Source organism: Vulpes vulpes, chromosome 2 (genome assembly GCF_048418805.1).
Source record: "Vulpes vulpes isolate BD-2025 chromosome 2, VulVul3, whole genome shotgun sequence".
NCBI lineage: Eukaryota > Metazoa > Chordata > Mammalia > Carnivora > Canidae > Vulpes > Vulpes vulpes.
The window spans coordinates 35,620,470-35,646,958 of NC_132781.1; the positions used below are offsets into that span (position 1 = coordinate 35,620,470).

At 35.8% G+C, this 26,489-nt stretch overlaps 1 protein-coding gene across 25 annotated transcripts in view; it reads right to left on the minus strand.

The window, feature by feature from the left end:
* The window catches only part of BCAS3 (BCAS3 microtubule associated cell migration factor), a 590,779-nt gene that overhangs the window by 528,660 nt on the left and 35,630 nt on the right, over positions 1 to 26,489 (minus strand). For all 25 annotated transcript variants that reach the window (XM_025996065.2, XM_072747642.1, XM_025996068.2 and 22 more), the window contains exon 6: positions 11,767 to 11,848. In XM_025996065.2, the coding sequence (XP_025851850.1) occupies positions 11,767 to 11,848 (82 nt within the window). The remainder of the gene's footprint in view (positions 1 to 11,766; positions 11,849 to 26,489) is intronic.

The window sequence follows — 26,489 nt, forward strand, 5'->3', positions numbered from 1 at the left end:
GTGACGGTGTTGATGTTGATAATGGGGAAGGATATGCATGTGTAAGGGTATAAGGGAAATCTCTGTACCTTCCTCTCAATTTTGCTATGAACCTAAATATGCTCTAAAAAGTAGTCTATTTTTAAAAATATCATTAAGGTAAATCACATAAAGGGACAAAATTTTTGTACATATTTTACACATATCTAAAAAAGGCCATGTATCCAGACTATATACAGTTCTCTTACAACTAAATAATAAAATACTATTAAAACATGGCAATAAATTCCAATAGTTTTATAAAAAACAATAAAATAGCAAATTTACACAAGAAAGATCAATATCGGGATCCCTGGGTGGTGCAGCGGTTTAGCGCCTGCCTTTGGCCCAGGCAAATTAATATATTATATTAATATATAATATCTGTTATATATTATTTGCTGTTTTGTAATATATAATATCTGTTATATATTATTTGCTGTTTTGTACTTTGAAAATGTCCTGGAGACCTGGGATCGAATCCCACGTCGGGCTCCTGGCGCATGGAGCCTGCTTCTCCCTCTGCCTGTGTCTCTGCCTCTCTCCCTCTCTCTCTGTGACTATCATAAATAAATAAAAATTTAAAAAAAAAGAAATTATAAAACAAAACACTTCTAAACAAAAGAATAATTTAAAAAAAAAGATCAATATCATTAGTTATTAGGGTAAGTGGAACATTGCTAGTGGGAATGTAAAAAATATAGCCACTTTGGAAAAGAGCTGGGCAATTTCTTTCTTTTTTTTTTTAAGATTTTATTTATTTATTCATGAGAGACACAGAGACAGCCAGAGACATAGGCAGAGGGAAAAGCAGGCTCCATGCAGGGACCTCGATGTAGGGATCACGCCCTGAGCCAAGGCAGATGCTGAGCTACCCACGTGTCCCCAGCTGGGCAATTTCTTACAAAGATAAACCTACACTTACTACATGATTTAGTAATCGCATTCCTAACTACTCACTCAAGAGAAGTTAAAATTTGTAGCTCCAAGCAACTACTTTATGCTGAGGCAAAACTGAAAACAATGCAAATGTCCATTCACTGGTGAAAGGAAAAACAAATTACAGTACATCTGGGCAATGGAATAATACTCAGATTTTTTTTTTTTAAAGGGAATGAACAACTGAAGCACACAACATAGATACTTCTCAGAAGCACTATGTGAAGTGAAAGAAGCCAAGCACTTATAAATGTTACATATTTCATTTTTTCAAATTCTAGAAAGGCAGAAACAATAGTGACATAAATTATATTAGTCATTGCTGGTGCTCCAGGTGTGGGGAGGTAAGGAGCACAAGGAACAGGCAACTTTGATTTTAAGGAACTTAATTAAAATGTAATTCACACAAATACATTTCACCAATTTAATATGTACAATTCAATGGTTTCTAGTGTATTTAGAGTTATGCAACCATCACAATTCACTGCAGACTGTTTTCATTACTCCAAAAAAGAAATCCAGTGTACATTAGCAATCATTCCTCAAACTCTCATAGTCTCTCAACCACTAACATGCATTCTGTATGGATTTGCTTATTCTGGATATTTCATATAAATGAAGTCAACAAATTATGGCCCTTTGCGGCTGCTTTCTTTTACTTATTAGCATGATGTTTTCAAGGTCCCTGTTGTAGCATTTATCACAACTTCATTTATTTGTGGCCAAATAATATTCCATTGCATGGTTATACCACATTTTCTTTATCAGTAGATAGACATTTGGGTTGTTTCCACTTTTCAGCTACTGTGAATTGAGCAGCTATAAATATTCACATACAAATTTCTGTGTAGAGGTATGTTTTCACTTATTGGTTGCATGCTTAGAAGTAGAATTGCTGGCTCTTTGATAATTCCATATTTAATATTTTTAAGGAATTGTCATGCTGTTTTCCAGCGGTTGTACTACCTTAACATTCTCATAGTAACATATGACAATTCCAAGGAGTCCACATCCTCACCAACATGTGTTATCTCTCTTGTACACAGCCATTTTAGTAGGTTTAAATTGGAAAAGGGACTTTTTACAGGGATAGAAAGGCTCTGTATTCTGATTGTGCTGGTAGCTATATAACTGCATCCATCTGACAAAACTCATTATATACCTAAAGTCCATGAGTTTTGTTGTATGTAAGTATTTCTCAAAAGAGATGAATTCTCTGAGGTGCCTAGGTGGCTCAGTTGGTTAAGTGTCTGACTCTTGGTTTCTGCTCAGGTCACACTCTCAGGGTTGTGAGATCCGGCCCCACAGTCTCTGCACTCAGCACAGAGTCTGCTAGAGATTTTCTTTTCTTTTCTTTTCTTTTCTTTTCTTTTCTTTTCTTTTCTTTTTTCTTTTCTTTCTTTTTCTTTTCTTTTCTTTCTCTCTCTCTCTCTCTCTCTCTCTCTCTCTCTCTCTCTCTCTCTCTCTCTCTCCCCCTCCCACCCCCCTGCCCTTCCTCTGGCTTGCACTCATAAATAAATAAATATAAATAAATGAATGAATGAATGAATGTACCTAGGTGGCTCAGTCGGTTAAGCATGTTCCTTCAGCTCAGGTCATGATCCCTGGGTCCTGGGATGAGCTCCACATCTGGCTCCCTGTTCAGCAGGGAGTCTGCTTTTCTCTCTCCCTCTGCCCCTCATGCCCAGCTCAAGTACACACACAGGTCCTCTCTCCCTCTCAAATAAAGAAATAAAATCTTTTAAAAAATAAATAAAACCTTTAAAAGATGAATTTTTAAAGGCTTACTTTATAATAACTATGCTTAGAAAATTATGAGTTTTCACTTTCACACCTAGGAATGTGTTATGATAAATGAACACAGATTTCCAAGACCACAACTTGTCCAATTCACTAAGACACCCACTTCTTCTTTACAGTTCTACAGTAAAAAGCATTTAAGCTGGACTGATAATCATCAGCATCTCCATTACAAGTCTGTTTATTTGGGTCAGAATCATTAAGCTCACATGTAATTTAGTTGCTTCGTGTTACACCTTTGTTTTTATCTGATTGGAGATATCCGTCACTAACCCTTTTGATGTACTTTTAATAGTTTATACGGAATCCTGTAAAAGGGAATCAACATTTCTTTTCAACAGCTGATTTAATTTAAGGTAAATGTAACTTGAATAGACTACAGCTGCTTTTGTGACATACGCTAGTCTGACAGTTTAAAATTTTAAATGTTGTTATGCAGGATAATGGCTTTTCTATATATCCGTGCCCCTTATTGACTATTTTAATTGTTCTTCGCCTTTAGACTGAACAACCAATGACTCCAAATACAATGAAGACAATAAGAAACTGAAGAAATTTTAGACTTTCAAAATGGAAGAAAATACAGAGAAACAGAGCTACTTTTTACATATTTCAGTGAATACACAACAGTTTGATTTCTTCAGAGACATAGCCTAGAAACAACTGGATTTGGTAGAAGTATTTCTCTGTAATCATGGACACAGTGAGGCTAATGATGAAGAGGCCAAGCTTTAAAGTTCAAATTCCAGTTCTACCACCCATCAGCTGTATGTCTTTTTATGCCAGCCAATTACCCTCTTTGAGCTTTAAGTCCCCTTACCTATCAAACCGGGTAATGGTACTCACCTTTGCAGACTAGCAGTAAAGTGATGATAATGTATATAATCAACCTAGAATTTCATCTGAAAAATATCAAGCATTATTATTCACTTCATTTATAAATTAACTTCCTCTCTGTTTGGTACACTTCCCTTTCACTACAGCCCACATATGAAAAGCTCTTAATCACAGGGTTCAAATGGGTATAAACTAAGAATACTTTTAGATCAATGTCTCAGATTCAACACCCATGACATCACAAAAACTAAAAAACTAAAAAAAATAGCACTTCTAACACAGGTATTCTCTCCTGGAAACACTGTTTATCCAACCAAAAACATTAAAGAAATTTAAAAGGAACAGAACCTATGTTTCCAGTCATAATTTACCTAAATCACAGGAGCAAAATTTTGTAAAAACCTAAATGATTCCAAGTAGTAAAACCCCCAATGATAAAGACTAGGTGTTATTTAAAACACACACACACACACACACACACACACACACACACACACCAAACTGAGAAGTAATTAGAGCAGAAAACATTAGGGAGGCCCTAAATCTCATAGTTTGGCCATTTAAAATGTCAATAAGCCTGTTTCCTCTTTGCAAAATACTGGTAATGACTGTAAGCAAATGTCAGTTGGCCTACTTTTGGAAGGTTGCTGGTGTCTTGGTTGAACAGACTGTGTGTGTGTGTGTGTGTGTGCACGCACGCACGCTCATGTTATATGTTTACAGGATTTACTTGCTTAACATTAGAATTTTATAGCAAAAAAAAAATATATATATATATATAGCAAACCCTTCTGGAGAAGTTAATCAAAATTCCTAAATTCACACAGATGAAAAAACAAACAGCTCTACTTTGTGATAAAAACCACATTTACATCTGTTTGAAAAGGATGAGGCTGGTAGTTGTACTTTATGAAAAATAATGAAAACATGACACCTAGAAGTGTTTGAAAATTTACAAAAATAAGCAAATGGAAGAAAGTTTAACAATTCTAGAATTATTCTGCTGGTTTATTTCTAGGAAAATAACTTCAGCCATTTATATCGTTTAAAAAAAAAGCAACACCTGGTTTTTTTGACTGCATGGGTAGGCTATAATGTTTTAAGTTTAAGAAAATACTTGGCATTTACACTCCAGTAATAAAAAATGAGTTGGATCTTAGGGATTTTTTTAGAAACCTTTTAATATTTTGAGATATGAAACTGCAAATTCCTTACTTAGCAAGACGATAAATAACAGTACCTTTCCAGCAGGAAGTAATAATGAAATAATCTAGAAGAAATAAGCCAAGTTGGCTACCTGGTATTGTGGATGAGTACCAGAAATTAGGCTCAGAGACATCTGAGGAAACTATCTCCAAAGTCCTATTCTCAGAAAAATATACTAGCTTATAAGAATTAGTTCTAAGACATTCTCATATAAAGAGAGTTCAGGTACTCAGTACACTGGACTCCTAAGAATAATGAATAAGATTGAATCTGCATTTCTAAGAAATCTGATTCAAGTCTGAGACCAAAATGATCATCTTTCTCCATAACCAATAAGGAAGCAGCATGAGTACAAGGCTAATATAACTCCTAATTGAGTTACAGGCTCTATTAGAGTTAAAAACAGCATTATTCATTTGATCACTGATAAATGATAAATATACTTTATAGAAAAGTAGAGTTCTGGTTTCTCTTCTGTCAAATACAGAATAAATTCATTTTGGGTCACTATTTATATTCCACATAATCAAGCAAAGCACTGCAAAGGATGAGGTGATTAGTAAATTACTGTTCCCATTATTCCAAAGAAACACATTATAGTATGGGAAAGACCATAATAAAGGAGAGATTTCACCCCCCAAAAAACTATGAAAACCAGAGGCTGGCAAGGAACAATCAAGAAAATATTAAAATAAAACAAATAACAAAAAAAATGTAATTCAACTTTCAAGGATAGTCATGATTTAAAGCTAGAAATGGTTATAAAATATGCAAATATTTTCTTTGATTCTAGAGATTTGCATGAAACTAAAGACATAAAACAAAAACTGATAGATTTCACCAAATAACCTGACAAATGGCAAACTATATATGAAATATGTAGTATACATATCCATAATAATATATCACTAATAATAACAATGAAGAGCTCAATCAATAAAAGCAAAGAGTACAAACAAGCATGATATTAATTAGAATAAAGAGCAAAAATATGAAGATTGTCCACTTTCCCTAGCACTCAAAGACCAAAAAATTACAAATGAAGAGGATTTTCCTCCACCAGATATGAAAAGACTAAAAAGAATCATTAAAGTCCGTAGAGGACAGGCTTGAAGAAAAAAGGAATTTTCATGTATAGATGACAGTATACTCTCTAAGAAGCAACTTTACAGTATGTATCAAAATTTTACATGTATATATTATTTGACCCAGTTATTAATTCCCTTCTAAGAGTTATCCTGAGAAAATAATTCCTCATATTTTTAAATATACACATATATAGAAGTGTGTAACAACTTGTTAAAGGGAAAAGTTAAAATTAATGTAAATGTTTATACAAAAAAAAAAAAGACACACACACACACACACCCAAGAGCCAAAATGTGAAACATATGTAAAAAACTTGAATCATGGGGATCCCTGGGTGGCTCAGTGGTTTAGCACCTGCCTTTGGCCCAGGGCATGATCCTGGAGTCCTGGGATCAAGTCCCATGTCAGGCTTCTGCATGGGGCCTGCTTCTCCCTCTGCCTGTGTCTCTGCCTTTCTCTCTCTCTCTCTAATGAATAAATAAATAAAAATCATTTAAAAAAAAAAAAGAAGAACTTGAATCAGACCATGGACATAATGCTACAAGTTAATTTCACGATGTTAAGGGAAAAAGTCAGGAAATGTATACTCTGTGAATACAAGTATCACAGTACCTAGAGGAAGCAAGAAAGGGAAGGAAGGAGGTAACCCTAGGTTTATCTCTGATAACACAGAATCAAGTGATTTTTTCACTTTCTAAACATACATATTAATATGTTTCATTTCACATGTGAAGTGCTGAGATACTAAAAACCACAATGGCTATGGAAAGTAATAAATACAAAGAATTTGCTTTACTTGAAATAAGTTCTAGAAAGATTTGAAGGATAGTAACAGTTTTTATCTGATATAAGAATACCAACTGATGGATCATAGTTTTCTGAAGCACTTTCCTAAAATATTCTAAAGCAGGTGGGTTCATTAAGAAAGTAATCAATTACTGATAGTGACCAAGACATAGGAAAGCATAAACTATGTTGATACAAGTAAATAACCATTTTTACTATATTTAATACTATATTTAATATTCCCTTCTGTGGGATAAAATACTGTCCAAATCCTTCAGTTTTTCACTTTTAATTAAAGGACAAGGGATCCCTGGGTGGCGCAGGGGTTTGGCACCTGCCTTTGGCCCAGGGCGCGATCCTGGAGACCCGGGATCGAATCCCACGTCAGGCTCCCGGTATATGGAGCCTGCTCCTCCATCTGCCTGTGTCTCTGCCTCTGTCTCTCTCTCTCTCTCTCTCTCTCTCTCTCTGTGACTATCATAAATAAATAAAAATTTAAAAAATAATAATAATTAAAGGACAAGACTTGGGGATCCCTGGGTGGTGCATCGGTTTAGCGCCTGCCTTTGGCCCAGGGCGCGATCCTGGAGACCAGGGATTGAATCCCACGTCGGGCTCCCGGTGCATGGAGCCTGCTTCTGCTTCTCCCTCTGCCTGTGTCTCTGCCTCTCTCTCTCTCTCTCTCTCTCTCTCTGTGTGACTATCATAAATAAATTTTTAAAAATTATTTTAAAAAAATAAAAAAAAATAAAGGACAAGACTTTCCACAGAAATACCGACAGAAAGGAAATTTTTCTTCAGATCAGAATTTTCAAAAGATTGTGCCATATAGCAACTTTCAACAAATATTAACACCTTTTATCAAGTATTTGGTGAGGTACTTAAGATATGAAGACAGACTACAAATCTAGCAAGAGATATGGGGCACTCAGCTGGCTCAGTCAATGGAGCATGCAACTCCTGATCTCAGGGTTATGAGTTCAAGCTCTACACTGGGTATAGCGATAATTAAAAGAGAAAAAAAAAAAAAAAAAAAAAAAAAAAAACCTTTAAAAAAAGTCTAGGAAGAGACAAATGAACAACTGAAAAAACAAAACAACACAAAATAAACCAAAAAACCAGTAAGTCCCAGGGTGCCTGGGTGATACAACTGGCTGAGCATCTGACTCTTGGTTTCACCCCCTACAGGTCATAATCACAGGGTCATGAGATTGAGCCCTGAACTGAGCCCCCAGTTGGCTCCATGCTCTATACAGAGTCTACTTGGGATTCTCTCTCCCTCTTCCTTTGCCCCTCCTCCTTGCACACACTCACTCTTTCTCGCTCCCTCTAAAATAAATAAATAAATATTTTTTAAAAAGTATGTCCTATGAGAACACATACTATTAACATTTACTATAGGGCAAAAAAGGTTAGAAGGACATGAGAATTCTAGAAAATGAAACAGCAATGAAATGACCTTATGAAGGATGGATCATTTGAGGAAATGAAAGAAGTTCAGTACAACTATCACAAAGGAGTACTATTACAGCAAGGAAGGGGAAGATGGGGGACAATGGTTAAGGATGAATGAAAAATGATGCTGGAAAAATACACAGCGAGGGGATCAGTTCACAAAAGATCAAATGAACCTGAAATATGACAGCTGTGCTAAAGTTACTTATTAATTTTAAGTTTATAGATTCTTTTGTATTTTACATATACACCATCAAATTATCAATGAATAAAGACAATTTCATATCTTTCATTCTAATATTTATATTAGAATATAATATTGCCTTATGGTAATGGCTGGGACCTGCATTCAAAGATAAAATACAAGTCATGACAGAAGACATCCCAAACTCAGAAGGAAAGTATTTAATATATCACTACTGAGTATGATGTTAGCTGAAGATTTTTATAATTTTTATTATACTGAGAATGTTTCTTTCTATCCTAATTTGCTGAAAGTTGTTTTTTTTTTTAAGATTTTATTTAGAGAGAGCATGCAAATATGGGGAGAGGCAGAGGGAGAGAGAGAGAATCCTCAAGCTGACTCTGTGCTGAGCACAGAGCCCAACGAGGGGCTTGATCTCCTGACCCTGAGATCACAATCTGAGTTGAAATCAAGAGTCAAATACTTAACCGAATGAGCCACTCAGACTCCCTGCTGAAAGTTTTTTTCAATCATAAATGACTATTAAATTTTATCAAAGTTTTTTTTCCACTTCTAATAAGATGATTATATGGATTTTCTCCTTCATTTCATTAATACGAATTATACTGATTGATTTTCAAATGTTAACCAACCTTCTATTTCTGAAATATCCCTTACTTGGTCATGATATATAATTCTTTTTATACATCATTGGATTCTATTTAGTAACATTGCTATGTAAATTACACCAAGAAAGAAAGAAGAGATAGGGAGAGGGAAGGAAGAGTGGAAGAGGAGAGCAGCTGAGAGGGAGAGAACAAGGTGTTAGGTATGAGAAGGTTAAGAATAAGGAAAACATGATAGTAGAAAGAATTACTCAACAGAAGAATTAATAACCCACACTGAGACAATCTCCCAAAAGAACATGAAAAATAACTTTTTTTAGAAAGGTTTTATTTATTTATTCATGAGAGACACGGAGAAAGAAGCAGAGACACAGGCAGAAGGAGAAGCAGGCTCCACGCAGGGAGCCTGACATGGGACTTGATACCGAGACTCCAGGATCATGTCCTGGGCCGAAGGCAGGAGTTAAACTGCTGAGCCACCCAGATGTCCCAAAAAATAGCTTTTCTAAATTAATCATTCTAGGAGGTCTAACAGCCAAGAAAACTTAGAAGAAATAAAAAAAGTAATTTAAGAAATTTTCTCTACACTATACTACTTGCATTCCCACACTGAAAGGGCCCAGGACAATGTACGAATTAATAAACAACATTATAAAGTTTCAGAACTCTAGGAACAAAGAACATTCTACTATATCCCTTAGAGAAAAACACACCATTGACAAAGACAAAGGTATCAAAATGGCTTCGGACTCTTCAACCATAATGCTAGATTGATGCCTTCAAAATTCTCAACTAACATCATTTACAAACAAGTATTTGTTAACCAGCCAAATTACCAAACAAGAATTTAAAAAGAATAGAGACATCTTCAAACAAAATTTACCACACATCCTTTTTCACAAAGCTACTAAAGGACTTACTCCATCAAAATGATCACACAAAGCAAAATAGGCTAAAGAGAGGGATGAAGTGTTCTATTTTCCATTACAACTTTTATGTGATCAGTCACATGTAGGACTTCAGTAAAAACAAATCTAGAGAATTAATCAAATACAGTGACAAGTAACTTTTGTATAAGAACATTTAGCTATGGGCAGCCCAGGTAGGTCAGCGGTTTAGCGCTGCCTTTGGCCCGGGGCATGATCCTAGAGACCCGGGATCAAGTCCTGAGTCAGGCTCCCTGCATGGAGTCTGCTTCTCCCTCTGTCTGTGTCTCTGCCTCTCTCTCTCTCTTTCTCTTTCTCTCTGTGTCTCTCATAAATAAAATCTTTTAAAAAAAAACATTTAGCTATGTGAAATTACATTTCAAATCTAATATTCTATTTTTAAAAGTAAGTATATTATAGGAGAGAGAGAAACTGGTTAACTAGACAAAATAGATTAAATATACTCAAATTCTACTAGCAATGTTAACTTTTATAGTTTTATACTCTCTCATGAAGTATTTCTGCCCAAAGTTGAGAAAAGCTGAACATTAATAACTGGCATAAACAAAAAACCTTCATAAATGAACTGAAGGCAGAAAAATCGGCCTCTGTGAATTACATACAAAAGAAACAAAGACCTAGCAAAGTTTTTTAATAATAAAGTTGTTCTTGAGTCCAACCATCAGAGAGAAAGCTGGTTATTCCCAAACCTTCTGGAAAAAGATGTTCCACAATCCTCCTCATCAAAGGATTTCATCAAAACTCAAATGCAACAAAAGACAGAACAAGAGAGAGAGAGCAAAGGAGAGACAGCTGAACTCTGGATATACCATAGAGTCCAATAACAAGGAGAAAAATCTCTACGTGACTGCAGGATGTTGTTGCCTTGTTACTTCACCCTTTCATTTCAATTAAAGACTTAATCACTAAATTAATCCCTGATATTACTTATGCATATGGTCAATGCATAATGCACATGGTAGTAAGTTTTGGTTAAATAGCATTCTTCCAGTTTAGAGAATAACTACTCAATGAAGTATTACAAGGAAGATTACCCAACTTCTGGAAAAACTTTAAAAATATAACAGAATTAAAATATTTTCATATCCTCTTTCTTAAAAGATTTTAAAGTATGCAAATAAGATGAAAATGTGTTTTTATTGTTGGTGCAAAAACATTCCTGAGTGAACACAGGCAAGTAAATGAGAAAACACAACAGAAAGCTTGGATCATTAAAGAGCCGGGAGTTGTTTGGGCACCCAAATAGCAGGTTTAATTTAAACATGTATTTGATTTTTTAAATAAAAACAAAACATATGCAATATTTAAATACAACATTAGGTATTAAGAAGTATTCATTGTTAAAGCAGAGGTCACAAGCCTGAAACTGTACTTCTGACACAGCTGGAAAGGCAGACAGCAGACTCATCAACTAGTGAGATGATGGTGAAAACCAAGCTCTCCAAGCAAGTTAGGAATAACCAAGAAGAGCAAAGACATGAGAACAAAGACTCGGGGAATACCCACAGAAGGAAGCTAAGCCAGAAACATTAACAAAAGCAGCCCCATAAGCAAGGAAGGGATCTGGTAAGAGCAATGCCATGGAAACCAAGAGAGAAGAGGGCTTCAGGAGCGAGCCAGCAAAGTCAGAGGCTAAATCGAGATCAAAGAGGATGAAGACAAATCAAAAGCACAGTAGAATGTGACTGGCCATATTGAACTGGTTAAGATTACCTATTTCCATCTCAACGGACAGAACAAGAGTTTATCTTGTGGGGAGGGTGGGAAAGAGATGGACACTTAGAGAACAGACTTCAGTTATCATTCTCGCTGTCTGTAATCCAAGAGCAATAAAAGAGAAACTCTGGGGTGATTTGTTTCTTCTAAGGGCTACACTCACCGAACTGTGGAGCAGGCAGGATTCTGGCGGCTCGAATGGGGCCATGGCGGACAGAAAAGAGTTCCTGTGCTTCCCCACTGATCTGCACAAGAACACAGACAATTTCAGTGAATGAGAACGGAGGTCAGAACATGATTATAAGAAAATGAGATCTCCTAAATTTCATCAAATTTTTTTTTGTCTGAGATGTTACATATGTACACATGCACACAGACGCACACATTTATGGCTGTTCATACATTTAAGTATATTCATGTTTAAATTATCACAAATATTTTCAGAAAATGGTAAGAGCACACGCACTTGATAAATATAGGAAAATGAACGATCTGTTCTTAAAGTCTCTCATTCTTGTCTTTAAGAAACTCCTGTTAAGTCTGCTCAGTTCCTGCATGATGGCCTTACATTTTAGAGCAAAGCAACTATGATTTTTTTTTAATTAGTACAGTTTTCCATGTCAGATAAAGGTAAATATTCTTAGTATTCTGAAAAGCAGAACTTAAATGTTGTAGTGACTTTCACAAATACATTATAAATGAGAAAAGGCAAAACATATTGCATAGAACACTGTGGGGAATGTGAATGACCTGTGTACCCAGTTATGGTCCTACAACTAACCTAACTGTTAACCACCATGAGTAAATCATTTAACATATATAAACCCATACTTTTTTCTTTTTAAAATAAATTTTGAATGAAAATTATATATATTAAGGTGTATGACATGATTTAATATGCATATATGATAAAATGATCACTGCAGTCATCTCTTCAGTTACCTGGTTTGTATGATGACAGCACCAGTTTTCCAGTATTCAATAGTGTTATTAACTATATTCATCACACACAAACATTAGATCCATAGACTTATTCATCCTACATAACTGCAACTCTGTACCCTTTGACCAACATCTCTCCATTCCCCCCACCTCCCTTAGGCCTGAATTCTCTTTTGCATTTATAAACTGAAAATGTAAAGGGGCTAAAGGACCGCAAATATACTTGTAATTTCCATATTCTACGAATTATAAAAGTAATATGTAATAAATGTCATCATTTTTATTAAACACCTCGATCAACACCACAGGAATGTCTAATCGTTTTGAATCTTATCAGATTTATATCTCAGATATAAAGCATACAGTAGCCTGTTAATCCAAAGGTAAAAGAGATATGGCAATATATATGTTGAGTATGAAAACAATCACTTTCCAAAATTAGTGGCTCAAGGAAACACTCTGCTGTTAATTGAAGTATTGAGCAGATTAAATTAGAATTAAGAAAAGGCTTTCCAGGGCAGCTCCGGTGGCACAGCGGTTTAGTGCCGCCTGCAGCCCAGGGTGTGATCCTGGAGACCGGGGATCGAGTCCCACATTGGGCTCCTTGCGTGGAGCCTGCTTCTCCCTCTGCCTGCCTCTCTCTCTGTCTCTCTCTCTGTCTCTCACGAATAAATTTTAAAAATCTTTAAAAAAAAAAAAAAAAAGGCTTTCCAGACTGTTTTAAGTGGTAATGTAGCTCCCAACACATTTTCATAATTCTCAAGTGTTTGATGGAATACGTGATATAAGACAGGGAAAATGGCAAAAAATATATATATAAAATTAGTTCTAAATACCCAAGAACTAACGACAGGTGTAGTAATGATAAACATTCAATGGAGGAAACATGCTGATGGTAGTTTTATAATAGGCCTGCCAAACAAGCAGTTTACAATATCAACAATATATATATAAGATAAAAAGCTTATAAAGCTTTCAATATTACACTGTAAATCTGCAGAGATGTCTTTAACTACTTTTTCAGATCTCCAGCTTTTCTTCTATCTGAATTTAAAAGCTGCAAAACTATCAATATTTTGTTTCTTTGAATGTTAAATTATGATGATGCTTAAAGAGCTATCATATTCATTTTGCTTATAAAAATTATTACAACTCATTGACCAACCACAATGGCAAATCCCTCTGCAACACTTGGGATACAGAAGATTTAAGGAATACTAGGCTCTTCACACTAACTGTGCAACAGCACCACCTATCACCAATTACATATACCAAAGCCATAAACTCAATATAGCAAAAGATAAGAATTGAGCCTTTTACAAATTCCTTTTTGAACTTTAATTTTCTACATGAAAAACATGGCCATTACATACTGTAGCTCTTAAGTTTACAGTTCACTATTAGAGAACAGAATTTAAAATCTAGAGAAAGTTTCAAAAGGTCACTTTGTTCAACCTCCCACCCAATGCAAGAGTCATACATTCTCTGAAATCTAAATATCATAAAATCTAAGTATCTGATCTTAAGCAAGCACATTTGCACTGAAAGGTATATCGCTAATATAATCCAATTATATTATAGAGTTATTATTGCTACCTCCATGAAAATAGAGATATAAGAATGGATAAGTAATATTCTTCTTCAATATACATACTACTCTACTAACAAGAAAATAAAAAATTATAAAACAATACTGTAGAATCTGCACTGAAATTATAATTCAGAGCAACAAGAAACACTTCTCACTATAACAAATGTAAGTTCATATCTACAACAAATCATAGTATTCTGACACAAAATCTGCTCTGTACTATTATTGTCATATGCCACAGGTCTAGCATTTGGCTTTTGGTTCTCTGAAATAAATCTTCAAGTTAAAAAAAAAAGTCTAATCATGTTTAACTGAGGTATGTACTAAATTATACTAAATAATAAAGAATAAGACAAACCTGCCTTGGCACTCTCACAGTATGACAAACTTTGGTTAACACTGGATTCAATGCACAAGAGCTTACTCTGACATTGAAAAACATTTTGAAATCTGAACACACCATGCTCCTCAGCATAACAGCTTTCAAAACAGACCTAAATGCTCTATTCTATTCCAAGCTTCTACTCTAAATCCCTCTTTAAATGTACAGGAACAGGTAAGAAAAAAACACTAGGAATGATTACAAAACACATCCTGCATTTATTATCCATCCTTTTCTACCTCTAAGCTAAATCCTAGAATCTTTAATTATAACATAAGGGAAGGGGAATGAAGAAACATTCTGTTGCTATTTATATATATTTGTGAATATGTTAAAATCAAGATTGTCAGAAGCATAATTCTAAAGTATCCTAAGTGAGTAGCAAACATCAAATTTTGGAGAGAAGGGAACTCTCCAAATTGTGGGTACAACTGCTACATTGGAATACTATTTCAGAACAGAAGTGCCAACAAAGTATATGCAGATAAGACGTGCACATTTTAGAAAGAACACAAGATGGTTAAATCCTTACAGGCTCGGCTTTAGCTGCCCCTTTCAATTGCCTCTAATAATTTTATACACTATGTTCACTGGTAATTCTGCTCTCAAATAAATGAGTGTCAAAACTGATTAACTTTTTTAAAGGCTTTTACAGTGATTTTTACATATCATGAAAATAGCTCATTGAAAATGGCAAAAAATCTCAAAGATGAGGATTTTATGTGTCCTGACAAGAAACTACCAGGAGCTATAAGTTCATTTTTAAACCAACAATAATAATAAATACAAGGGCAGAACTACAAGGAAGGGGTGTACCAAGCAATGTTCCAACTTCCTGGCAACGGTGATAACTTGGGGAGAGGAGCAAACAGGGAGGAAACCTCTCCAAGAGTTCCTCATGGGTCTCTGCCTTTGTTCTTACTGGCATTTTAATTTCTGATGACAGACTTTTGTTGTTTGGAGCATAAACCGGACGTACCAGTTTGGAGGCACAATAAGGAGAACAAAGAATGATTTGTTCACACTGTAGGAAAAAAATCTTTTCCAACCATAGAAAATAGCTTTCGCATGGTGAAAATATGCAAATTACATACCAAACCAAAAAAGTGGAGGGGGGGAATACAAGTTTAGAATCTCACAACTCAATCTACAGCAAAAGGAAATTATAACAGCCGAAACAATAATACACACAGAGAAAGGGCTATAACAGTTGTGGGAGAGCTTTATAACTACTGTTAAGAGGATTCTAAAACCAAATGAAGGTCATCAAGCCCTCAGAACCCAACTTGTTTCTGCAATCGCGATGACTTTTCAAAGGGATCTGACTACAAAACAGAAGTCAATTGAATACCAAGGACAATAATAATAATGCTCTATAATGACACAGAATCAGGACAAGAGTACACATATTTATACCTCCAAACCCCCTTTTAGATACTGGCCAAATGGAGAATTGTGTCTGCAGTTGATTGTTTTTAGCAAACTTTGTTGAAAGATAACAGGCACAGAAATAACACATAAATCATATATATACATATATGTATAGCTTAATGAATTTTCCATGTTAATATACCTCTGTTGCCAGCACAATCATTAAGAAACAGGACATGACAGATACTCAGAGGGTCCCTCCCACACCCCTTCCCAGTCACAAACCCAACTCAAGAATAACCAATAACCACTATCTTGACTTCCAATACATTACACGTAAGTTTTACTCATTCAATTTTATGCACAAAATCACAAGGTATGCACTCTTTCATGAATGGATTCTTATGCACACTACATGTGCATGAAATTCATTTGTATTATAGTATATGAGTATTTTTTATTGTACTTTTTTATTCTTGTTGCTATACAGATTTCCATTGCATGAAAAATACTATAATTTATTCATTTTACTGTTGGTGGACTTCGGGTTGTTTTGAGGTTTTTGCTCTTATGATGTTAGGAAAAGTTGTGAAAATTTTCAGGTGAGAAAAAAATACTATATGTCCTTTGATTGGATTACCAAGAGTGTCTAGTGGACCCTTCGGGGTTATTGGATTCTATAGACATCTCCACCTTTGTTTTGACTGGGTTATTTTGCAATACCATAAGTTATAGAAAACCAGTAGTAATGCTACTGACTTGTCCACAGAAATGCAAATTAATTTTGTCTGAAAGAGATAAAACTGAATTGCACTCTATAAAAAGGATGATTCCAGGCAGTATACTTTAGTTTCAATAGTATATTAACCAAGTTTCTAAGTTCATTTCAAGTATTCCCCTAATTGCCTGAATCTACTCTTCAGGTTCTCCCTTGAACCAGCTGTAATGACTTGCCAAATACCTCACTTATTAATCAGTTTTATTTATTAAAAAGATCTATGATATGTGTCCATTTTATACTCATATGAGAGCCATGATTTTACCATTTTTAAAATGAATATTCTGGCACATTTTGTTTAGAAAACATATATATGGGGATCCCTGGGTGGCGCAGCGGTTTGGCGCCTGCCTTTGGCCCAGGGCGCGATCCTGGAGATCCGGGATCGAATCCCACGTCGGGCTCCCGGTGCATGGAGCCTGCTTCTCCCTCTGCCTGTGTCTCTGCCTCTCTCTCTCTCTGTGACTAAATAAAATAAAAAATCTTTAAAAAAAAAAAAAAAAAGAAAACATATATATGTATTTCTTCTGGATATAGATCTACCAGTAGAATTGCTCCTATATTAGGCATATGTGTGTATTTTATAGATTTCAATAAAATAGTTTTCTACAGTGATTGTACAAATTTACACTTCCACCAGCAACGTAAAAGAATTATACTTGCTCCACATCCTCACCAACAGTTTGTATCATTCTGGTAGGTGTTCAATGGAACTGTCATTGTGGTTTTAATTGGCATTTTCCTCATGACTGAGGAGGTTGATAGAATGCCTTTTCATTTGCTTACCGGAATTCAGTAGTTATACTATTCCACGAATGACTGTCAAAGTCTCCTGCCCACTACAGTTGCCTGATTCCAAGAGATTATGGATTTAAATCTATTATGCACAGAGAATGAAATGCAGATAAGTCTCCTCTGAAAAGCAATGCTGCCTCAAACCAACTGTATAAGCAGTCTTTATTACAGTGTCCCTCCATCAGGCCAAATGATGTAAGACTTTTGTCCTGGAGGACTCTAAATTTCCAGATGTATCTGTGATAAACAGTTCAAAATACAAATGAGATTCAAAAACTCATTACAAGAAAAAGGTAGAACTTTTTGTACCTAATCGACTTCATATCTTAATTCCAAATCCAGTAATGAGCAACCTTTCCCCCAAACTAAGACACAATGGTTTAGTTATAGCAACATGATATCCATCTCTTGGAGTGGAAAATACTGATTTGTAAAAATTCATACAAACATTCCAAGCAAATTCAGTCCCTGTTTAAGATAGGAAACACAAAAATCACTGTATATTTCCCTAGAACTCAAGCAGTTCAAGCAAAAGATAATTAGTAGTGCTTTTTCTTGATAAATACTTTAACAAGTTTTCACCTTTAAAATAAAAAAATTAGGGACGCCTAGGTGGCTCAGCAATTGAGCATACTTTCAGCTCAGGGCATGATCCCGTGGTCCCAGGATTGAGTCCCACATCAGGCTCCTTGAGTGGAGCCTGCTTCTCCCTCTGCCTGTGTCTCTGCCTCTCTCTCTCTCTGTCTCTCATGAATAAATAAATTTAAAATTCTTAAAAAGAAGAAAGAAGAAAGAAAAAGAAAACCAAGACACCAGACATGAAAGACAACAGAAGAAAAAGTATTCCCCATGTTCGTCTCATGCATATTCTGACTTTCAATAAAAAATATCTTTCATGGCAGAGTGCTCCAGGTTAGTAATGCTCTGGTTCCACCTAAGAAGTCTGAGGGAGTAAAAGCAGCCAACAGCGGGGACACTAGAAGTTTTATATTTTTCCCAAAATCATGGCCTATGGCAACAATGCCAAGTACATACAATATGCCAAGATCATCAGTTATAAATATCACCCATCAACAACATCAAATATTCCAGAAGTTTATTTTAGTTTTAAATTTAGTAGAAAATAACTTATTAGAACTATACAAATTTGCTAAATCTGAGTTTGGCTGTAAAGTAAGGGCAAGGGCAGCCCGGGTGGCTCGGCAGTTTAGCGCCGCTTTCAGCACAGGGCGTGATCCTGGAGACCCAGGATCGAGTCCCACGTCGGGCTCCTGGGATGCAGCCTGCTTCTCCTTCTGCCTGTGTCTCTGCCTCTCTCTCTGTGTGTGTCGCTCATGAATAAATAAATAAAATCTTTTAAAAAATAAAAATAAAATAAGGGCGAAGATACATCTACCTAAAAAGGCAACTGTGATTATTTAAATGGTGTATTTAAAATATGCAACATAAAACAGTTAAATTCAAGAAGATGCCTGTTGAATGAATGGATGAATAAATAACTGCATCTGTATCAGCCTCATTATTCAATCTTAAGGATATTAAGCATAAATTTGACTTGCCCCCACTGTTCTCAAAGCATATTATTAACACTTCATGTCTGGAAATTTGTTATAATATTCTATCATAAAACACATTTGGTACAACTCATTCTTGAGCCCACCATATATTATTTCTTACGTTTTACAGCTCTCAATAAAAGGACTCTCACCAAAGTGGAAAGGAGCATATCATCTGTGCAGCAGTTTTTAGCACACTTAAGTTTTCACACTTTCACTCAAGATCCAGGCAGTCCCCAAGCCTCTCTGGCAAATATCTTACACTCATTCCAACCTTCATGTGTTTATATAATGTTTTTACAAGGAACAAGTTTTCTTACCAACTGTGACGTAAAAACAGCTCATTTGAATATGCAAATGTAGAGCTAGCAATCTTTCTAATTGTTCCACATCCACTAACCGTAGACAAAACTGAAATGAAGTTCCTTTTAAAAAGAACATCATTTCACTAGTTTTAAACATAAAAGATAAGGCGCCTGGGTGGCTCAGTTGGTTAAGCATCTGCCTTTGGCTCAGGTCATGATCCCAGGGTCCCAAGATTGAGACACACCTTGGGCTCCCTGCTCAGGAAAGAGCCTGCTTCTCCCTCTGCCTCTCTCCCTGTTCCTTCTCTCTCTTTCTCTCTCTCTCTCTCTCTCTCTCTCTCTCTCTTTTGCTCCCTCTCAAACAAATAAAATCTTAAAAAGAAAATAAAAATAAACTTAAAAGGTAACACCAAGGGACACCTGGGTGGCTCAATGGTTGAGCATCTGCCTTTAGCTCAGGTCATGATCCTGGAGTCCTGGGATGGAGTCCCACATCAGGCTCCCCAAAGGAAGTCTGCTTTTCCCTCTGCCTATGTCTCTGCCTCTCTCTGTGTCTCTCATGAATAAATAAATAAAATCTTTAAAAAAAAAAAAAAAGGTAACACCAAATAAAAAGTGTTAATTAAGGAGAAAATGTAAACTAGAAACTTATTAATAATTTAGTAATATGGGTTCATTAGTTTTAACAAATGTACCACACTAAAGCAAGATGTTAACAGGGACAAATGGGGTAGTAAGGGGAATGCAGGAATTTCTTTATACTTTCTACTAAATTCTTATGTAAACTTATAAAAAAATAAAGTCCACTAATTTTTATTTATATATAGATATAGATATGGAAAAATGTGGAAATTCCACAAATAAAGTTTAACCTTCTCTGATAACCCCCTCAAAAAAATAAGGATAAAAGGTAAAAATAAAGAGTGAGAATGAAGAAGTGATGAGGTCTTATACTAAGGAATTTACTTTTTAAAACAACAAAAGGAACTCAGCCTATTTAAATGTACAAATGTATAGTTATCACTTTGTTAATTGTTACATATGTGCTAATCATACAGACCACACAACTGAATTGATGATGAAATTCTTTAAAAAGAAGATTGCTTCATGATTTTTTTAACTTAAAAGGTCACAACAATAATTTTTTTAATTACAAAGGAAAAGTAAAATTTAAAGGGAGATAGGGAAAGGAGTGACAAACATCATTTTATACTGAAGTATCCAACTAAAAAGCAACAAAACGTCTACACCAGCTACATGAGTGACTATTATAACTTCAAAGCAATCTCTAATAAGAGCTGATAGTCTCTCTCTAGAATCACCTGGTGAGCCAATTTGATGATATATTTTCACTTTAGATCTAAGGTCACAAAGAACAATATTCCCCCAAAATGACCAGCCCAACAAGGCATCAGAATCTCCTATTAATATACTGTATTCAAAACCATTTTTATTATTTTTTTTTTTATTTATTTATGATAGTCACAGAGAGAGAGAGAGAGGCAGAGACATAGGCAGAGGGAGAAGCAGGCTCCATGCACCGGGAGCCTGATGTGGGATTCGATCCCGGGTCTCCAGGATCGCGCCCTGGGCCAAAGGCAAGCGCCAAACCACTGCGCCACCCAGGGTCAAAACCATTTTTAAACTCAGGCCTTTTTTTCACTAACAAGTCATTGCCAGGGCGTTATTTTATGTGTCACAGCTCTGTTCCAGCAATTTCAAAAAATTTAGATAGCACAGTTCGAAGAAAGTATTCCTAATATTAAAACATAATTCTTTTGATAGCTCCTAACATTAGGAGGAAGACAGGAACAACGTTTTTGTTTTATTTTTGCCTAACTAACCACAAATGACTCAGTTAATGTCAGTGTCAGTATCTCTGTAACCTACTCTGTATGCCATCAAGAAAAAAATGCAAACCACAAAAACCACCTAAAACACATATTTTTGAGGACTAACAACTTATAGAGCAGATACTTGCTAACCACATAAAGCAGACAGCAACCGAGTCTATATTTTGGTCTTGACACTAAATTCAAAATACAAAACTTGAGGCAAGAAGGAAGTGAGTTTCAAGAACAATATGAAAACCACAGAACACAAATAATGAATGGAACTTGTAATCATATTTTCATACTCCCAAATTTTCGCACACAGAGGAGTATTTTAAGGCAACTTCCACCTTTCCCCTTCAGCCTGATTTTTGAACGGAAGATCAAAGAAAAGCAGTTTAAACTCACATGTTCCTTTGGTTATGCAACACAGATTTAGACATTACACTTCAAAACCCCAGCCACTACTTCAGCACCACCAATCCAAATACCATTCCAAGCTTTGAAGCAGCCCTAATGGTATCTTCCATTTGCAAGTAACACTTCTGTAGTCAAAAGATCTTACTCAGGGTGGATGTTAATGTAAAACCACTCAGACTACATAGACACACACGCCTGGAGGCAGACTGGAAGGTGTTCAGAAGTCAATGTAACACCATTACAGAGAGTGTCAGCCTAGCAGCTGTCATAAACACTTCATCATCACTCACACACACAAACTGGATTCCCTTTAACTTGTTATTTTATTTTGTGCAGAATACATGTCCAGTTGGAAAGAGAGAAAACAGGGCTACAGATAAGCCAATTTTGGCTTACAGCCTTTTTCCACTTCTAAAAGACTGAGTTTGTCATATTTTGTTGGTATTGTAAACCTATCCTGATATAATCTGTTGACTGAAGATAGTTTTGCAATGGATAGCTAAGAGAAACATCATATTAAGTAGAAGCCTAAGATTTTTTCTCCTGTAAGACAGATATCATACAAACTTGTAAGACTGACAAGATGATAAAAAATGACTGACAACACCAATGGGAGCAGGAAATGGAGCAACCAGAACTCTGATATTGCAGATGGAAGTGTATAATGATACAACCTCTTTGAAAAACTGTAAGCAATTTCTAATCAAGTTAAATATATGCCTAACCTGTGACCCAGCATTTCTGCTCCTAGGTACATACTCAAATATATAGTACATATGGGGCACCTGGATGGCTCAGTCAGTTAACCATCTAACTTGATTTCGGCTCAGGTCATGATTTCGGGGTTGTGAGATTGAGCCCTGCCTCAGGCTCCAAGCTGGGCATGGAACCTGCTTAAGATTCTTTCTCTGCCCTTCTTTCTCTACCTCTCCATACCCCCTCAAAAAAAGAAAAACAGAGCACATATATCTTCAATTACGTTCACAGGAGTTACATTCATTATAGAAACACAAATGCCCACCAAAATGAGAATAGATAAACAAACTGGTATAATCAATGGAATATAACACAGTAATAAAATAAAAAATACAAACTACTGCAACGTGCAACAACATGGATGGTTCTAAACAATTTGAGCCCCACAGAGAGTGTAGAGATTACTTTAAAGTAAAATAATCTCTAAAAAAATAGTTAAATTGACAAGGTAATAGAAAATTATAGGTATGTGTCTAAAATAATGTGTGTGAAAAAAATAAAATAATGTGTGTGGTATATTCTGATTATTCAAATTACAGATGCTATTATGTATACTAACATTATGAAACTTCACAAGTATCACTTCACAAGTATCAAGACTCCCCCAGGCATCTCATCACTACTCAGTGCTCTATAGCACTCTATTCATCCCTCCATTGTAACACTGATTTCACAGGCCAGTTTCTCACCCTCGGCCTTACTGACATTTTGGAAGGACAATTCTTTGTTATGGGAAGTTGTCCTGGACATTGTAGGATGCTTAGCAGCATCTCTGGCTTTCACCCACTAGATGCCAGTAGCATCTCCCAATCGTGATAATAAAAAATGTCTGCAAATAGGGCCAAATGTCTCCTAGGGAGCAAAAGCACTCCCATTTGAAAAGCACTGACACAGACTGCAATTAAGTAGTGACATCTCACACAAGTAGAATATGAGCTCCTCAAGGCTCAGGTCTTAGTTATATTTGTATCCTCTAATACTTGGCATAGACCCTAAATGTGGCTGAATGGAAAAATTATGGTGCTATTAATTAATAAAAATAGAGATTTTAGGAAGCAAGGACAAATTAGAAACGGAATGGGATATAGCAAACAGCAAACAATTATGAAATTTAGCTTGGGTCTTTCTGAAATTGACTCTCTAGCACTCTTAGATGAAAATATTCAGCAAAAGACTGAAATCTTGAAACACATTTACTAAACATATATACGTATATATGTGTGCATGTACACATACATTTACAAATGATCATATGCATATAACCAAACAACGGCCAGACAATGTATTTGGTACCAGATATTAAGACCATTAAGATATGACCACAGTTCAGGGCACCTGGGTGGCTCAGTTGGTTAAGCAACTGACTCTTGGCTTCAGCTCAGGTCATGATCTCAGGTGATGAGATCAAGCGCCATGTTGGGGCTTGGTGCAGAATCTCCTTGAGATTCTCTCTCTCTCTCTCCCCCTCTGCCCCTCCCCCAGCCTGCACACTCAAATTCTCTAATAAATAAATTTTTGAAAGGAAAACATGGGAGAATATCTTCATAGCCTTAGAGTAAACAAGGATACAAAAAGCATTAACAGAGTAAATCACTTAAAATTTGATCCAGATTTCTGTCATCAAAAGACAACATTAAGAAAGTGTAAAGTGGGCAGCCCAGGTGGCTCAGTGGTTTAGCATCGCCTTCAGCCCAGGGCATAATCCTGGAGACCTGGGATCTAGTCCCACGTCGGGCTCCCTGCATGGAGCCTGCTTCTCCCTCTGCCTGTGTCTCTGCCTCTCTCTCTCTCTCTCTCTCTTTCTCTCATGAATAAATAAATAAAATCTTTTTTTAAAAAGTGAAAGTGTTGGGATCCCTGGGTGGCGCAGTGGTTTAGCGCCTGCCTTTTGCCTAGGGCGCAATCCTGGAGACCTGGGATCGAATCCCACGTAGGGCTCCTGGTGCATGGAGCCTGCTTTTCCCTCTGCCTATGTCTCTGCCTCTCTCTCTCTGTCTGTGTGACTATCATAAAATTTTTTTTTTTAAAAAGTGAAATTGTAAGAATACCTACAAAGGAGACTATTAAGACGAACAATGAAATTGGAAAATGGATTGTAGATTGCATAATAGTATTTTATCAAATATAAGTGTCCTGATTTTGACAGTGGAATGGTTATATAAGATAATATGCTTATTCTTAGGAAATATAAAATGAATTATTTATGGAAAAGGGGTACATGATTTCTCCTACTGATAAATGGTTCAGAAAAAAATCCGCACGAATAAGAACACTGAGAGAATAATACAGCAAATAGAGCAAAATGTCCCTAACTGGTAAATCAAGAAGTACCCTTGTAAATTTCTCTGGAAGTTTAAAATTACCGCAAAATAAAAAGCATCTTCAATACTCCACAATGAGATACTGGTACATAGCTACCAGAATGGTTAAAATTTTAAAAGCTGTAAATACCAAGAGCCAATGAGAAATAGAGAGCAAATAAACTTTCATACATTACATATTGGTAAAACTGCTTTGGAAAACTGGCTATATGTACTAAAGTTAAACATACACCTATACTATGACACAGCAAATCTACTCTAGGCCTATATATACAAGAGAAGTGGGTGCAATAGGGGTGCCTGGGTGGCTCAATCAGTTAAGCATTTGCCTTTGGCTCAGGTCACAATCTCAGGGTCCTGGGATCAAGGCCCATGTGGGGCTCCTTGCTCACCAAGGAGTCTCCCTGCTCTCCCTCTCTTTTGCCTTCCCCAGCCCCCACTCCTGCTCTCTCACTCACTCACTCTCTCAAGTAAATAAATAAAAATCCTTTGAAAATGTGTGCAAGGGGATCCCTGGACGGCTCAGCGGTTTGACGCCTGCCTTTGGCCCAGGGCGCAATCAATCCTGGAGTCCCGGGATCGAGTCCCGCGTCGGGCTCCCGGCATGGAGCCTCCTTCTCCCCTCCTCCTGTGTCTCTGCCTCTCTCTTTCTCTCTATGTCTATCATAAATAAGTAAATAAATAAATCTTTAAAAAAAAAAAGAAAAATGTGTGCAGTATAAGTTCAGAAAGAAACATATATAAGAACATTCAGAACAGCTTTATTCATAATACTCAAAAACCAGAAACAACAAAAATGACTATTGGCTATATAACGGACTTTTTAAAATGTGTTGTATTCATGATATTTCACAGAAAATAATTAGAACAAATTACTGCTACACACAAGACATGAAAGAATCTCATAGCTTTTCTACTAAGAGAAAGAAGCCAGAAATAAAAAAATACAGATTGTATTATCTATAACCATATTTTTTTAATGAAGTTCGAGAACAGAAAAACTAATCTCTGGTGACAGAAGTCAGAATACTGGTTATTGGAGCTATAAGAAGGACAATATTAACAGGGAAGAGGAAGACTTCAGAGTTGCTGGAAATGCTCTATATCTTAATCTGAGTGATGTATAGAGGTTATATACATATATAAAAATGCAATCTGTACACTTAAGATCTGTACACTTAAAATATTCAATAAAAATTTTAACAAGAGAATTTATAACAAAAAAAAACTGCCTTCCACGAACTCATAAGTCTGCTTGTGTCCAAAGAATATCTTTTGCTTTAGAGTAGAAAACATCAAAAATATTTCAAACAAGAAAGATTCTAATTTACAATAATAAATTTCAAACTAAGAGTGTGTATATTAAATCAATAAGTCACATAAAGCCATTATTAAAACAGAAGGAAAGATTAAATTTCAGATGCAAGATTTCTTTAAAGTGACACAGTAAGAAACACACTCTAAACAAAAGTACTTTTCTCCATTAATACAGGTGGATTCTGGAAGTTATTTCAATATTATTTTTCATTTTTGTTTTTATTCTCTTTATGACACCCTAAGCTCTTCCCCCACAGATGACTAAAGAGCCATCCTTTATTTTCTCCCCAGTAATAAGAGATTGGACCAAACAAAATAAGGCCCTATTCTCAATAAACACAATTTTTTGATTCAGGTCCCCAAACTTCCTCTGCTTGCCAGTTAACCCAAATCACAGACTTTATATTGCTCCCAAATGAAACTCATAAAAATTGTTTCCTGGCTAGCAATCTTGACATGGCAAGATCTATTGGCACCCAACTTCTAATAAATAATAGACTAATTGGTATTTACCTCAAAT